At 46.0% G+C, this 14,921-nt stretch overlaps 1 protein-coding gene across 1 annotated transcript in view; it reads right to left on the reverse strand.

The window, feature by feature from the left end:
* Positions 1–14,921, reverse strand: part of LOC124778935 (roundabout homolog 2-like) — a 703,103-nt gene that overhangs the window by 45,168 nt on the left and 643,014 nt on the right. The window contains exons 8-11 of the mRNA XM_047253676.1: positions 14,381–14,631; positions 3,195–3,533; positions 1,505–1,736; positions 261–376 (exon numbers count right to left, since the gene is read on the reverse strand). Of these exons, the coding sequence (XP_047109632.1) occupies positions 261–376; positions 1,505–1,736; positions 3,195–3,533; positions 14,381–14,631 (938 nt within the window). The remainder of the gene's footprint in view (positions 1–260; positions 377–1,504; positions 1,737–3,194; positions 3,534–14,380; positions 14,632–14,921) is intronic.

Genomic DNA, 14,921 nt, shown 5'->3' on the forward strand with positions numbered 1-14,921 from the left:
GTCTTGACTGAAACACAGCCCACAGTTGCAACTGTGGGCTGTTTTTCATTCGAGACAATTTATCAGTTTATTTGCATGTGAGATCTACATTATTATTTCCAGTGAGTTATGTTTTTAAATGAATTATTTATCTGTAAATTTTAATTTGCATTCAGTTGCCTGAAATACTATCCGTAAAATTCTTTTACATTGTGTTCTGAACTAAGGTAATTTCATTTGATGTGTAAAACCCATCCTTTAACACAATATACGTGATGTACCTGATAGCTTCTCAGAACACCATTGTGTGAGCTTGCAGGTGGTGGTTTCCATTTCAGGTACACTGCAGTGGCATTTAGCAGAGTAGCTTCTATTTGTGTTGGTGGTTCAGATGGAACTGTAAAGAGATTTTTTCATTTAGCATAGTGAATTTGATTAACAGGCCAGCAATAAATAACATCGTATCTGTGCAATAATTACAAGGAAAACTTGTACTACTGGGTTTGCCAGGATACATAGTTAAGCAGCAAGTTGATACTTTACTTGTACTTGTTAGGGATTATACTCCAAATTCTTCCGATATTTATTTTTTTCTACCTGACTTTACACACAACACTGATGACCAATAGAGTTATGTGAGAATGACTCTAATTCCAGCAATTCAAGTTTCCTAAGCATCTCTATTACACCTTTGTTTCTGTTCATACCCTCCCATTATGATCACAGCAGTGAATCTCTGAATTCTTTGATATCCCTTCCAGCTTATTTGATAAGAACCCAAAACACTGCAGCACATTACACCAGGCTCAAGTATGTGGCTCTTGTTATAGGTAAAGATAATCTGATTTTATAGCATTCTTTCTCCTTTCTGTATGTTTATACATGTGTTCCTAGTAGTATAAAAATCAAAGTCATTCTGTCTATTTCTACGATTGTTCAGTTGTGATATTTCCTTTGTAGTTAGAAGCCACAGATGAGGTCTGTTCAAAAAATTCCAGCACATTCGTAATTTTGCGCCAGGACCCATGCCTCCATCTTTGCTACCCTCCCTGTTTACCTTTCCCCTGTTGCTTCATAACCTGGGTTGTGAGTAACTAAATCCACTTTCCCTTCTTCCTCTTTTTTCCCCTCTCTCCTACCTGACGAAGGAATAAAGTACCGAAAGCTAGCATAAAACTTTTCTGTTCTGTTTTGTGTATCTATCGGCTGTACTGAGCTGAGGTAAGTACTGGCCAGCCCCTCTATCTCTTTGTTAGTATTTATATATATTTCTGCCAAACATCTGATTGATAATGGATAAGTTTTATGTGACTGAAAACACAAATTTTACATTTGAATAAGGCTGCTTTTCCTTTATAATGCATGACACTGGTTGAGCAAAATGGAATCTTGGATAAAATATCCTGGAAATTGCTTAACACTAACCAAAATTCATTAGGTTACCTCTTATAACAAAGCAAATGAAAATATTGGAATGTATGTATGCATACATGGTAGTCTAACATACCTAAAACAATTATCTTACCATCTTCCAGAGTGCGTACAGTTCTCGAGTTAGAAGGACGGCCATCAACAGTCTTGTAGAAGGGCACAAGGAAGAACTCATAGCGTGTGTACTTTGCTAGGCCGGACACTTGGAAACCTGATGCTTCTCCAGCATGCAGCACTGTCAGCACATTGTAGGCTCCTGGCATGCGAACTCCATCCAGTGGTCTTGAGTATATGTAGAAGCCCTCAACAAACTCTGCACTCAAGATCTGTGAGTAAAGAATTTCAGCAATACTGATTAAATGCATATAATTGTTTAACTAGACAATAGGATGATTAAAAAGGAAAAACATGGATTAGCGATAAAACTGCACAAATAATCAGAATGAACAATATTATCTGGCTTGGATACTAAAAAATCTGCCTATTGGAAAAAGAATGCTGAAGTGCTTCATTTGTATCATTGTACAGTAGCAACACACTATCTCTATGCTGAAACTGCACATATTCTACCAGGAGTTGTACATTTTCTGATACTGGCATTTCATTCCACTTCTTTTTGTGATTCATTGCCCCTATAAATGGATTACTACACAAAGGAGTCACAAACCAGCAGCTTTAGCCAGTAGGTTTGTATCATAGTAGACACACACACTTTGGCAAACATGAAGGAGCTACATACTAACTGATGATGTAATCTTGTAGAATGAACATGGCACTCAGCTGAAACAGGAAGCTGTTAATTTTCTGGGAATTGCATACTTTACACCTCCTGCCGCCTTGATCCCCCCTCACCCCCTGGTTGCTCCACTCCTCTCCCATTCCCGCCCCCTGCCACGCCTTCACTGTTGTGTCCCCCCTACCATCCACCTCTACACCCTACATCTCATTTCCCAAGGTGGCTTCCATCAACTCCCCCTCCTGGATGAGGCCCTCTCTCCCTCCATTTATCCCTCCTATCGACTCTGATCCTCACCCCCCCTCCTTTCCTCCATCCTTTTCCTGGGCTCCCTCTCTCCCCCCTTCGATCCTCTTTTTTTTCCCCACCTACCCTCTCTCTGCCCCCTTCTCTCCCCTGAGTCCTTTTGTATTTCCCTCCTGTGCCTTTTCCCATTCGCTCTCGTGTCCGCCCTGCCCCCCCCCCCCCCCCCCCCACCCTTATGAGTGCTCTTCCTCCTTTGGTTCCCCCCCTTTCGTTTTTCTTCTCCTCCCTCCTTATTCCCCCCCCCCCCCCCCATCTGTCCAGGTCCCCCCCCCCCCCCCATCGGCCCTTGGCTATGGTCATTTTAGTGCAGTGTTTACAGTGAGTGTTCAGTGTTCTGTGTCTTTTCCGAAGTGTTGGGAACGGACATCGTGCTGTCGCTGGGTGTGATTTTATACCTCTTGCGAACAGAAACCAGACTGTCGCCATGTTTTTTTTTAATTGTCTGTCTACTATGTTACCTGTCTGCTTCCTGTGTATTTTATTAGCTTTGCCAACGCTTTGCTTTATGTTTTAACTTTCCACAATTTTCCGCGGTTTTACAATTTCAGTCACCGTTTTATCGCCTGCTTTTATTGTTTCTTATCTTCTTCTTACGTTTTAAACAGTCTGTAGGCTGCAGAGCAGCGTAATAAGTTGCTGCCAGCCCGCCCCCTTCGGGGGGAATCGAAATTCAATAAAGGAAAAAAAAAAGTCTTCTGGAAGTGTGAGGGGTGTTTGGCAGTGGGAGAAGCGGCGCGCTCACCTCCCACACGAGCTTGACGGCGGTGGAGGCGACGGGCTGCGCGTCGGCCAGCTCCACGATGTGGCCGGCCAGCAGGCTGGCGGTCGCCCGGGCCAGCAGCCGCTCCTCGTCCGCCCTGCCGGCTGTGCCCGCGGCGCCCGCGGGGACCGTCACCGGCTCGGACATGGGGCTGGGCGGCGACAGGCCGTGCGAGTTCTCGGCGCGCACCAGGAAGGTGTAGGTGACGCCGGCCGCCAGGTGGTGCTGCGTGTAGCTGGGGCCCGGCACGCGGCGCGCCGACACCACCCAGCCTCCGCCGCCGCCGCCGCCCGCGGATTCGTCGCGCCCGAACAGCTCCACCTGGCCGCACAAGAGCACGCGCGGCGGTTAGCGCACTGGGCTCGCGTTCGTGACGACGGCGGTTCGAACCCGCGTCCCGCCGTAGCGGGACTTTGAATTTCGCCGCGCTACACTCGTTCCCTCACATGTAAATTACACCGTCGCAGCGGTATGAGCGCTCGACGGCAGAGAAAATACACGAGGGCTATCCACAAAGTACATTACGTTTTGGAATTAAAAATAAATAAAGTATTGGGAAATTTTGTTATTATATACAGATGAAAGCCACACTTAAATACTACTTTTCTACATACACTGCTGGCCACCGTAAATGCAACACCAAGAAAGACAAGAGGTAGCACAACAAAATTTATTTCGTAGATGACATATTGACCAAGTATCAAATGATTACGTTTACAGACGTCTGTGACATGTGGTTCCTGCCAGAATCAGTAGCCAGAGTAGCCGCCATTGTTGGAGATCACCGCTGCCACACGTCTCGGCATTGAGTCAAAGAGACGTTGGATGTGTTCCTGAGGTACAGCAGCCCAAGCAGCTTCCACACGTTGCCAAAGATCATCTGGTGTGGCAGCTGGGGATGTAATCTGGGTCACTCGTTGAGCAAACATGGACCACATGTTTTCTATCGGCGAAAGATCCGGAGAGCGAGCCGGCCAGGGAAGCAAGTCAATCTGGTTATTGACGAAGAACCTTTGGACAATGCGTGCCACGTGTGGTCGCGCATTATCCTGTTCAAATATGGCTGTGGCCGAGCCCTGAAGGTAAGGAAGGACAGCTGGCTCCAGCACCTCGGATATGTAGCGCCCGCTATTTAAAGTACCGGCAATGCATACTAGAGGCGTGCGAGAGTAATATCCAATACCGCCCCATACCATAATACCCGGTGCAAGACCAGTGTGACGGTGCATAATGCAGCTGTCCAGCATCCTCTCTCCACGGTGTCTCCACACTCGAATCCGACCATCGTGGTGCTGCAGACAGAAGCGTGCCTCGTCAGTAAAGACAACGTCATTCCATTCTGCCATCCACATCCCTCTGTCATCACACCATTGGCGACGGAGACGTCTGTGGTTCTGCGTCAATGGTAGACGAAGCAATGGACGTCTTGCGGACAGACCACTCTGCTGTAAACGGCGTCGAATGGTACACGCAGACACTGGATGATGCGTTACAGACGCAATGTGCTGTGCTATGGTTCGGGATGTCACTGAGCGATCCGTCACTGCCATGCGCACAATTTGCCTATCAGCACGTGCAGTGGTGCACCGAGGTGAATGCGATCTACCACGTCGGTCCGTCGTACCCTCCTCCATCCAACGGTCACATATCCGCATTACAGTTGTTTGGTTTCGTCCAACACGACTAGCGATTTCTCTGTATGATAATCCACAATCTCGGTAAGCCACTATCCTTCCTCTGTCGAACTCGGATACTTGATCAAACGATGTTCGCTGTTGTCCACGAGGCATAACTGATCGTCTTGTGAAACAACCACAAGGTAAACACACGTGCCGAACGTACACTCGTCGAAATCGCCAAGCCTTAAATGGCGCTATGAGGTGGCGCCACAGGCGCGCGTGATGTGCGTCTGCGCTGAAATTCTAATCAGTTGCATATCTCATCGCTGCAAACCCATGGTGTAAATTTCACTTGATTCGGATGCTTCCTTCAGGGTGCTGCATTTACGGTGGCCAGCAGTGTAGTTGCCATTTAAATTAAGGCACTTATCGTAGCGATGGGCGAGCTTGGAAATTCCTTCGTCGTAAAATTCGGCCGCCTGCGCCTTCAACCACGTGGTTACCTCTTCTTGAAGCTGTGCGTCGTCATCAAAACGCTGCATAGCCAACCACTTCTTCATAGCTGGGAATAAGTGGAAGTCGCTCGGTGCCAGGTCGGGACTGTACGGCGGATGAGGAAACAACTCCCACTTAAAAGATTCGAGAACTTCACGAGTGGCATTTGCCGTGTGGGCCCGGGCGTTGTCGTGAATCAGCAAGATCTTTGAGCCTAACTTTCCCCTGCGATTGTTTTGTATTGCTCTTCTGAGGTTGTGCAGAGTTTGGCAATACCTTTGAGAGTTTATTGTAGTGCCTCTTCCCAGGAAATCCACAAAAATCACACCTTTTCTGTCCCAAAAGACAGTCGCCATCACCTTCCTTGCCGACATTGTCCGCATGCATTTCTTGGGTTTTGGGGGGGGGGGGGGGGGGAATTTGTGTGCCCCCACTGCATTGACTGCAATTTTGTCTCGCAGTTCACATGCTTAACCCATGTTTCGTCACCAGTAACGATGTGATAGAGTAATGAGTCGCCATCTTTCTCGTAAGCGTCTAAAAACGTTAACGGTGCAGCCATTCGCTGATTTTTGTGAATCTCTGTCAAGATTTTTGGTATCCATCTTGCACAAAACTTGTGGTAACCAAGCTTTTCGGTAATGATTTCGTGCAACAAACTTCGTGAAATTTGTGGAAAACTCATAGAGAGTTCCGTTATTGTGAAATTACGGTTTTCACGGACCGCGACATCGACTTTTTCGACAAGTTCGGCAGTCACTATGCTGGGTCTTCCACTTCGCTCTTCGTCGTGAACGTTAGTTGGGCCATTTTTAAATTTTATGACCCATTGACGCAATCCACCTTCAGTGATTATGTTGTCTCCATACACTTCACAAAGCTGCCGATAGATTTCTATCGGTGTACAGTTTTTTGCAGTCAGAAACCTTATTACAGCACGCACTTCACACTTCGCGGCATTTTCAATTAACGCTGACATTTCAAACTGTCACAGTAACTCAACGCTGTACAGCACAAACCTCTCACTAGCACGGCAGGATGCCGATTGGGCGGGGGAATGCCATGACACCAAGATGGCCGCGCTAGCCCCGCCCCTGATGGACACAAACGAAAACGTAATGTACTTTGTGGATAGCCCTCGTATAAGAAAATGAAGGTACAAAAATTGTAACTCTTTTTGTTTTCTACCCGCTCTTGTCTCTTGAGAGCGGAAGCTTAACTTACTTATTAGCTAGTCTTGGTCGGATTAATACAAAAAAAAACGTATTAATGTGCAGACGTATTGTGGAAGTTCGTATGAAATTTGGAGGATGGAAGCAGCAACGTAAAATACATTGCATTCAGTATCAAGATGCATTTAATTTGTATACATTAGTAATTCCTTGACAATCAAATTTATTGCAAGATTTCGGAGCAGCTACGACTTTTCGTGCGGAAATTAAGCAGGAGATTTTTGAAGAACAAGTCCTGGACGCCGCACAAGAGAAGACATGTTAACGTGGTAAAGGATGAACTCTTATCTACGCCATTTCCCCCTGTTAATCACATTTTATTATCCTCTGTTCTCTTTCAAATAATTTTTTTAATGGAAATTGGTTTGACTTTTGCTCAGAAACGCCACAAGGTCACCCCAACAATAGCTTTTCCGAATCACGAAGTCCGATAGCTTTTCTGTAATACGAAGTCCGATTTCCATTTCATTCTTTCCCTTTTTCACGGTTATTAACGATTTTAAAACCCTCTTTTTATTCACCATTTCTTCCCACATTTTCAACCTTTTCTTTTCTTCTCTTTTTTGTTTTTTTATTAACCACTACAACTGGCGACCGTGACAGGACGCGAACCTGCAACCTTCACCTGGACGCAGAAATACACACAGCAATGTCACTGAGCGAGGTGGCGCAGTGGTTAGCGCTCTGGACCCGCATTCGTGAGGACGGCGGTTCGAACCTGCGTCGGGCCATCCTGCTTTAGGTTTTGCGTGATTTCCCTAGATCGCTACAGGCAAATCCCAGGATGATTTCTTTGAGATTGTAAGCTTATCAGTCCGTCGCTGACATAGAAGACTGCAAACCTTCTTTCCTTCCCGTTTGGGCAAACTGTGCAGTGACTAGAGTACATGTAAGGCTTACTGGGACAGGGTAAATGCTAGCTACAATGAAAATAATTCGATCGTAATATTGGCATTTTAATTTGATATTCCCCACAACTGACAAAATTAAAAAAAAAAAAAAAAATGTGAATCTCTTTGTCGACCCACACACTCCTGAGAATGGCACATTAACAATTTGCAATTACGCGCCCCTATTACCGGCAGCTGCGTTGATAAATACTCGGCACCTCGCAAGGATAACTCCTAGATCGAGAATATTAGGTACGTTGTTGGAAGTGGTTAGGCGTTGGTGAAAATCTCGCTTCTGAGCACACAAAGAGCTGTAGCCGCAGAACTCTGCACGGAACACGCGATGGTGCAATGCTGCGATACAGACCGTATATCTCCCTTCGAAGACGATGGCCAAGACGCCGTCTCCAAGTCCGTACCGCTCGATGGCTGAAGGCGAAGTCCTTCCACAATTCTCTCGTCTCCCACGCGTACGAAAACGCGGCGGAAGAATACTCAGTTTCGGCCGATGTGGAACGCTCTATCATCGCCGAAATCCCTCCACTGAGATCTACCCAATGATCGAGTAGGTCATAACGCCCCTAGGCAAACGAAATTCCCGTCTTCGCCACGTGTTGCCCAGCACAGGTGGCTCCGAATGCCGGGCTACCCACAAAGGCGCCGTATTGTCCCACGTTTACGGTGAGCGCTACCTGCCGCCCACGGCGGCCCGGCGAGCTACGGCCATCTGCAGACTTTACATTGCACAATTCTCAACTTCCGACGCTTTTCACCAACGCTTCAAGTTAGTGGCTCAATCCTGCAGACATGCAGGGAGTACTGCACGAGAGTGCCTCATATTTGTCATAATTCAGTAGAGTCATGATCTGATGCCCTTGCCAGTCCCTTTATTATTAATACTAATGTTGGTAAGCTAACGAGTAAGTGCCCATGTCCTGGCACCTTACAAGATGGCATGGCCGATTTCCTTCCCCATCCTTCCATAAACCGATGGGAGCAATGACTTCGCTGTTTGGTTCAAAATGGTTCAAATGGCTCTGAGCACTATGGGACTTAACTTCTGAGGTCATCAGTCCCCTAGAACTTAGAACTACTTAAACCTAACTGACCTAAGGACATCACATACATCTATGCCCGAGGCAGGATTCGAACCTGCGACCGTAGCTGTCGCGCGGTTCCAGACTGTAGCTGTTTGGTTGGTTGGTTGGTTTGGGGGAAGAGACCAAACGGCGAGGTCATCGGTCTCATCGGGTTAGGGAAGGACGGAGAAGGAAGTCGGCCGTGCCCTTTCAAAGGAACCATCCCGGCATTTGCCTGGAGTGATTTAGGGAAATCACGGAAAACCTAAATCAGGATGGCCGATGGGCGAGCTTGGAAATTCCTTCGTCGTAAAATTCGGCCGCCTGCGCCTTCAACCACGTGGTTACCTCTTCTTGAAGCTGTGCGTCGTCATCAAAACGCTGCATAGCCAACCACTTCTTCATTGCTGGGAATAAGTGGAAGTCGCTCGGTGCCAGGTCGGGACTGTACGGCGGATGAGGAAACAACTCCCACTTAAAAGATTCGAGAACTTCACGAGTGGCATTTGCCGTGTGGGCCCGGGCGTTGTCGTGAATCAGCAAGATCTTTGAGCCTAACTTTCCCCTGCGATTGTTTTGTATTGCTCTTCTGAGGTTGTGCAGAGTTTGGCAATACCTTTGAGAGTTTATTGTAGTGCCTCTTTCTAGGAAATCCACAAAAATCACACCTTTTCTGTCCCCGCTACGGTCGCAGGTTCGAATCCTGCCTCGGGCATGGATGTTTGTGATGTCCTTAGGTTAGTTAGGTTTAACTAGTTCTAAGTTCTAGGGGACTAATGACCTCAGCAGTTGAGTCCCATAGTGCTCAGAGCCATTTGAACCATTTTTTTTCTGTCCCAAAAGACAGTCGCCATCACCTTCCTTGCCGACATTGTCTGCATGCATTTCTTGGGTTTTTGGGGGGAATTTGTGTGCCCCCACTGCATTGACTGCAATTTTGTCTCGCAGTTCACATGCTTAACCCATGTTTCGTCACCAGTAACGATGCGATCGAGTAATCAGTCGCCATCTTTCTCGTAAGCGTCTAAAAACGTTAACGGTGCAGCCATTCGCTGATTTTTGTGAATCTCTGTCAAGATTTTTGGTATCCATCTTGCACAAAACTTGTGGTAACCAAGCTTTTCGGTAATGATTTCGTGCAACAAACTTCGTGAAATTTGTGGAAAACTCATAGAGAGTTCCGTTATTGTGAAATTACGGTTTTCACGGACCGCGGCATCGACTTTTTCGACAAGTTCGGCAGTCACTATGCTGGGTCTTCCACTTCGCTCTTCGTCGTGAACGTTAGTTGGGCCATTTTTAAATTTTATGACCCATTGACGCACTCCACCTTCAGTGATTATGTTGTCTCCATACACTTCACAAAGCTGCCGATAGATTTCTATCGGTGTACAGTTTTTTGCAGTCTTCGCTGTTTGGTTCAAAATGGTTCAAATGGCTCTGAGCACTATGGGACTTAACTTCTGAGGTCATCAGTCCCCTAGAACTTAGAACTACTTAAACCTAACTGACCTAAGGACATCACATACATCTATGCCCGAGGCAGGATTCGAACCTGCGACCGTAGCTGTCGCGCGGTTCCAGACTGTAGCTGTTTGGTTGGTTGGTTGGTTTGGGGGAAGAGACCAAACGGCGAGGTCATCGGTCTCATCGGGTTAGGGAAGGACGGAGAAGGAAGTCGGCCGTGCCCTTTCAAAGGAACCATCCCGGCATTTGCCTGGAGCGATTTAGGGAAATCACGGAAAACCTAAATCAGGATGGCCGGACGCGGGATTGAACCGTCGTCCTCCCGAATGCGAGTCCAGTGTGCTAGCCACTGCGCCACCTCGCTCGGTAGCTGTTTGGTCCCCTCCCTCATATCAACCACTCGACAGCATTGTCAGGGCGAGGTGTGACTTGTGGGCGAAGGCTCCGAGATGGGGCCGCTCCGTAAGGCAGAACAAAACACACCTCTCAGTTATTCAACTAACTGGAGCCCTGTTGCACGTTCGACACTCTTATGTCAACTGACTACTCCAGACAAATGAGTCTATTACAGCCTCCCTGTCGTTTTGTTCCTATACTGGCGAGGAGAACACAGCAAGTGGCGTAACCCGATTTCCCAGAAATTCCACTCAGGGGAAGAGGAGGCAAAAATAAGAGAAAGTCTCTCTGGGCTTACCCGCAGACACTACATCGTTTCTGAGAAAACGACGGACAGTGTTTTCTACATCTACATCTACATGGATACTCTGCAAATATCATTTAAGTGCCTGGCAGAGGGTTCATCGAACCACCTTCACAACTCTCTATTATTCCAATCTCGTATAGCGCGCGGAAAGAATGAACACCTATATCTTTCCGTGCGAGCTCTGATTTCCCTTATTTTATCGTGGTGATCGTTCCGCGCTATGTAGGTCGGTGTCAACAAAATATTTTCGCATTCGGAGGAGAAAGTTGGTGAGTGGGGTTTGGTGAGAAGATTCCGTCGCAACGAAAAACGCCTTTCTTTTAATGATTTCCAGCCCAAATCCTGTGTCATTTCTGTGACACACTCTCCCATATTTCGCGATAATACAAAACGTACTGTCTTTCTTTGAACTTTTTCGATGTACTCCGTCAGTCCTATCTGGTAAGGATCCCACACCGCGCAGCAGTATTCTAAAAGAGGACGGACAAGCGTAGTGTAGGCAGTCTCCTTAGTAGGTCTGTTACATTTTCTAAGTGTCCTGCCAATAAAACGCAGTCTTTGGAAGCCTTCCCCACAACTATTTCTATGTGTTCTTTCCAATTTAAGTTGTTCGTAATTGTAATACCTAGGTATTTAGACCGAGCGAGATGGCGCAGTGGTTAGCACTCTGGACTCGCATTCGGGAGGACGACGGTTCAATCCCGCGTCCGGCCATCCTGATTTAGGTTTTCCGTGATTTCCCTAAATCGCTTCAGGCAAATGCCGGGATGGTTCCTTAGAAAGGGCACGGCCGATTTCCTTCCCCATCCTTCCACAATCCGAGCTTGTGCTCCGTCTCTAATGACCTCGTTGTCGACCGGACGTTAAACAGTAATCCTCCTCCTCCTAGGTATTTAGTTGAATTTACGGCTTTTAGATCAGACTGATCTATCGTGTAACCGAAGTTAACGAGTTCCTTTTAGCACTCTTGTGGATGACCTCACACTTTTCGTTGTTTAAGGTCAACTGCCAATTTTCGCACCATTCAGATATCTTTTCTAAATCGTGTTGCAGTTTGTTCTGATCTTCTGATCACTTTATTAGTCGATAAACGACAGCGTCATCTGCAAACAACCGAAGACGGCTGGTCAGTGTGTCTCCAAAATCGTTTATATAGATAAGGAACAGCAAAGGGCCTATAACACTACCTTTGGGAACGCCAGAAATCACTTCTGTTTTACTCCATGACTTTCCTTCAATTACTACGAACTGTGACCTATCTGACAGGAAATCACAAATCCAGTCGCATAACTGAGACGATATTCCATAAGAACGCAATTTCACTACGAGCCGCTTGTGTGGTACAGTGTCGAAAGCCTTCCGGAAATCCAGAAATACGGAATCAATCTGAAATCCATTGTCAATAGCACTCAACACTTCATGTGAATAAAAAGATAGTTGTGTTTCACAGGAACGATGTTTTCTAAACCCATGTTGACTGTGTGTCAGTAGACCGTTTTCTTCGAGGTAATTCATAATGTTCGAACACAATATATGTTCTAAAATCCTGCGGCATATACAGGGTGTTACAAAAAGGTACGGCCAAACTTTCAGGCAACATTCCTCACACACAAATAAAGAAATGATGTTATGTGGACATGTGTCCGGAAACGCTTAATTTCCATGTTAGAGCTCATTTTAGTTTCGTCATCGATTCACCGCCATGATTTCATACAGGATACTCTACCTGTGCTGCTAGAACATGTGCCTTTACAAGTACGACACAACATGTGGTTCATGCACGATGGAGCTCCTGCACATTTCAGTCGAAGTGTTCGTACGCTTCTCAACAACAGATTCGGTGACCGATGGATTGGTAGAGGCGGACCAATTCCATGGCCTCCACGCTCTCCTGACCTCAACCCTCTTGACTTTCATTTATGGGGGCATTTGATAGCTCTTGTCTACCCAACCCCGGTACCAAATGTAGAGACTCTTCGTGCTCGTATTGTGGACAGCTGTGATACAACACGCCATTCTCCAGGACTGCATCAGCGCATCAGGGATTCCTAGCGACGGAGGGTGGATGCATGTATCCTCGCTAACGGAGGACATTTTGAACATTTCCTGTAACAAAGTGTTTGAAGTCACGCTGGTACGTTCTGTTGCTGTGTGTTTCCATTCCATTATTAATGTGTTTTTGAAGAGAAGTAATAAAATGAGCTCTAACATGGAAAGTAAGCGTTTCCGGTCACATGTCCACATAACATATTTTCTTTCTTTGTGTGTGAGGAATGTTTCCTGAAAGTTTGGCCGTACCTTTTTGTAACACCCTGCAGACGTCAACGATATGGGCCTGTAATTTAGTGGATTGCTCCTACTACCTTTCTTGAATATTGGTGTGACCCGTGCAACTTTCCAGTCTTTGGGTACGGATCTTTCGTCGAGCGAACGGTTGCGTATGACTGTTAAGTATGGAACTAATGCATCAGCATTCTCCGAAAGGAATGTAACCTAATTTATCTTGTATAAAATGGATCAGAGAATTTCTATTGAATTTTGCATTAGGAACGCAATTAAGGGGCTCCGGAAAGGCTCAAAATCATGAAAAGTTCAATTTTTACTTTTTTGCGTTTTCTGAATCTGCAGACTATTACCTTTTAATAGATATATAATTTATTCAATTCCGAAGACTACAAGTATTTTTAAATTTTTTTGAAATGTGTTCTACATGGGCGTGACCCACTGTGGCGCTGTTAAACTGCTGTCAAATGGTGTTATTATTAACGTCGGTGTTCATCAGGTACATTTTAGTCTGCCTCATGCAATAATGGAGGTGATAAAACCTATTTTCAGAGACTTAGCAGCACCTGAACTGTTGAAAAAGTGTATTCACGGAAAAACTCAAAACCCCAATGAAAGTGTAAATAGTGTTATGTGGTCGAGAATCGTCAAGACTGTATTTGTTGGAATAGAAACACTTCACTTTGGTGTGTATGATGCTGTTGCGACTTTCAATGATGGCAACATTGTAAGGTGCAAGGTATTTAGAAATATGGGAATGAAGATAGGTTCTAACATGGTACGAGCGATGCTTGCTTTCGACAAGGAACGCCTTCGGGCTGCAGACAGGGCTGTAAAGAGTCTAGAAATACAAGCAAGAGTAAACAGGAGGAGGAACAAGAGGAAGCTGTAGGAGGAGTTTGCAGAGGATGAAGATAATCCATCCTATGGACCTGGAATGCACTAAAAAGTTAATCCAATCTTTGTCGCTCGATTCCCAAAACTTTTATTTTCTCATACTAATTACATGTTTTCCAAGGATCTTCCAAACATATTTGTTTCAAACTTTCAGTAAATGTTACACAGTACCTTCTGCATAATTTAACACAGCCTTTTCCCAAAAAACTGTATATTTTTGAATATATAAATAAAAAATTGCAAAAAAATGTTGTGAATTTTCATTACAATTGAAAAAAAATCATCTTTAATAACTGAACTAAAATTTTGTAAAATCCCTGTGTTAAGTTGTAGCCCATATTCCAATAAATAATCTGTAAAAAGTTCAACTTCCTACCTCAAATACTTTGTGAGGAAAGATGTAATTTATAAGCGTTATTTTAACATTGCAAGTATAGGGCGTTCCGGAGCCCCTTAAGTGCTACAGTGATGGACGCTGGTAATGATGCAAGTGTAAGACATACCTGGTAGCCGAGCAGGGACGAGGAGCCGATCTTGTTGTTGCGCGTCCACTGGATGGTGACGCTGGAGGCGGTGACGTTGACGACGTGCGGGCGGCTCGGCGGACCGGGGAACGTCGACGGCTCCGGCGCGCGGAAGAAGTGGATGTTGGGGTTGGTGGGAAGCTCGAGGCGCAGGCTGGCGCTCCACGTGGCCTTCCCGCTGCGCGAAGACGCCACGCACGTGTACAGGCCGCTGTCTCGCTTCTCCAGGTCTGCAGGGGAGACAGCCACTCAAGCTGCTTCAGGAGGGATGTACAGGCGGTGGTAAAAAAACGTGGAAACAATCAGTACATTAGCACGCCCAGTACGGTGTAGAAAACCATCTGGCATTCAAAACAGCTTCCCGTCGTCTCAAAATGGTTTAACACAGGTGTGGTGTGGTTTTCAAGGGAAATGCAGGAGGATCTGCAGCGAATTGACGCATGGTGCAGGGAATGGCAATTGAATCTCAATGTAGACAAGTGTAATGTGCTGCGAATACATAGAAAGAAAGATCCCTTAT

The sequence above is a fragment of the Schistocerca piceifrons genome, chromosome 1, assembly GCF_021461385.2.
Source record: "Schistocerca piceifrons isolate TAMUIC-IGC-003096 chromosome 1, iqSchPice1.1, whole genome shotgun sequence".
Taxonomy (NCBI): Eukaryota; Metazoa; Arthropoda; class Insecta; order Orthoptera; family Acrididae; genus Schistocerca; species Schistocerca piceifrons.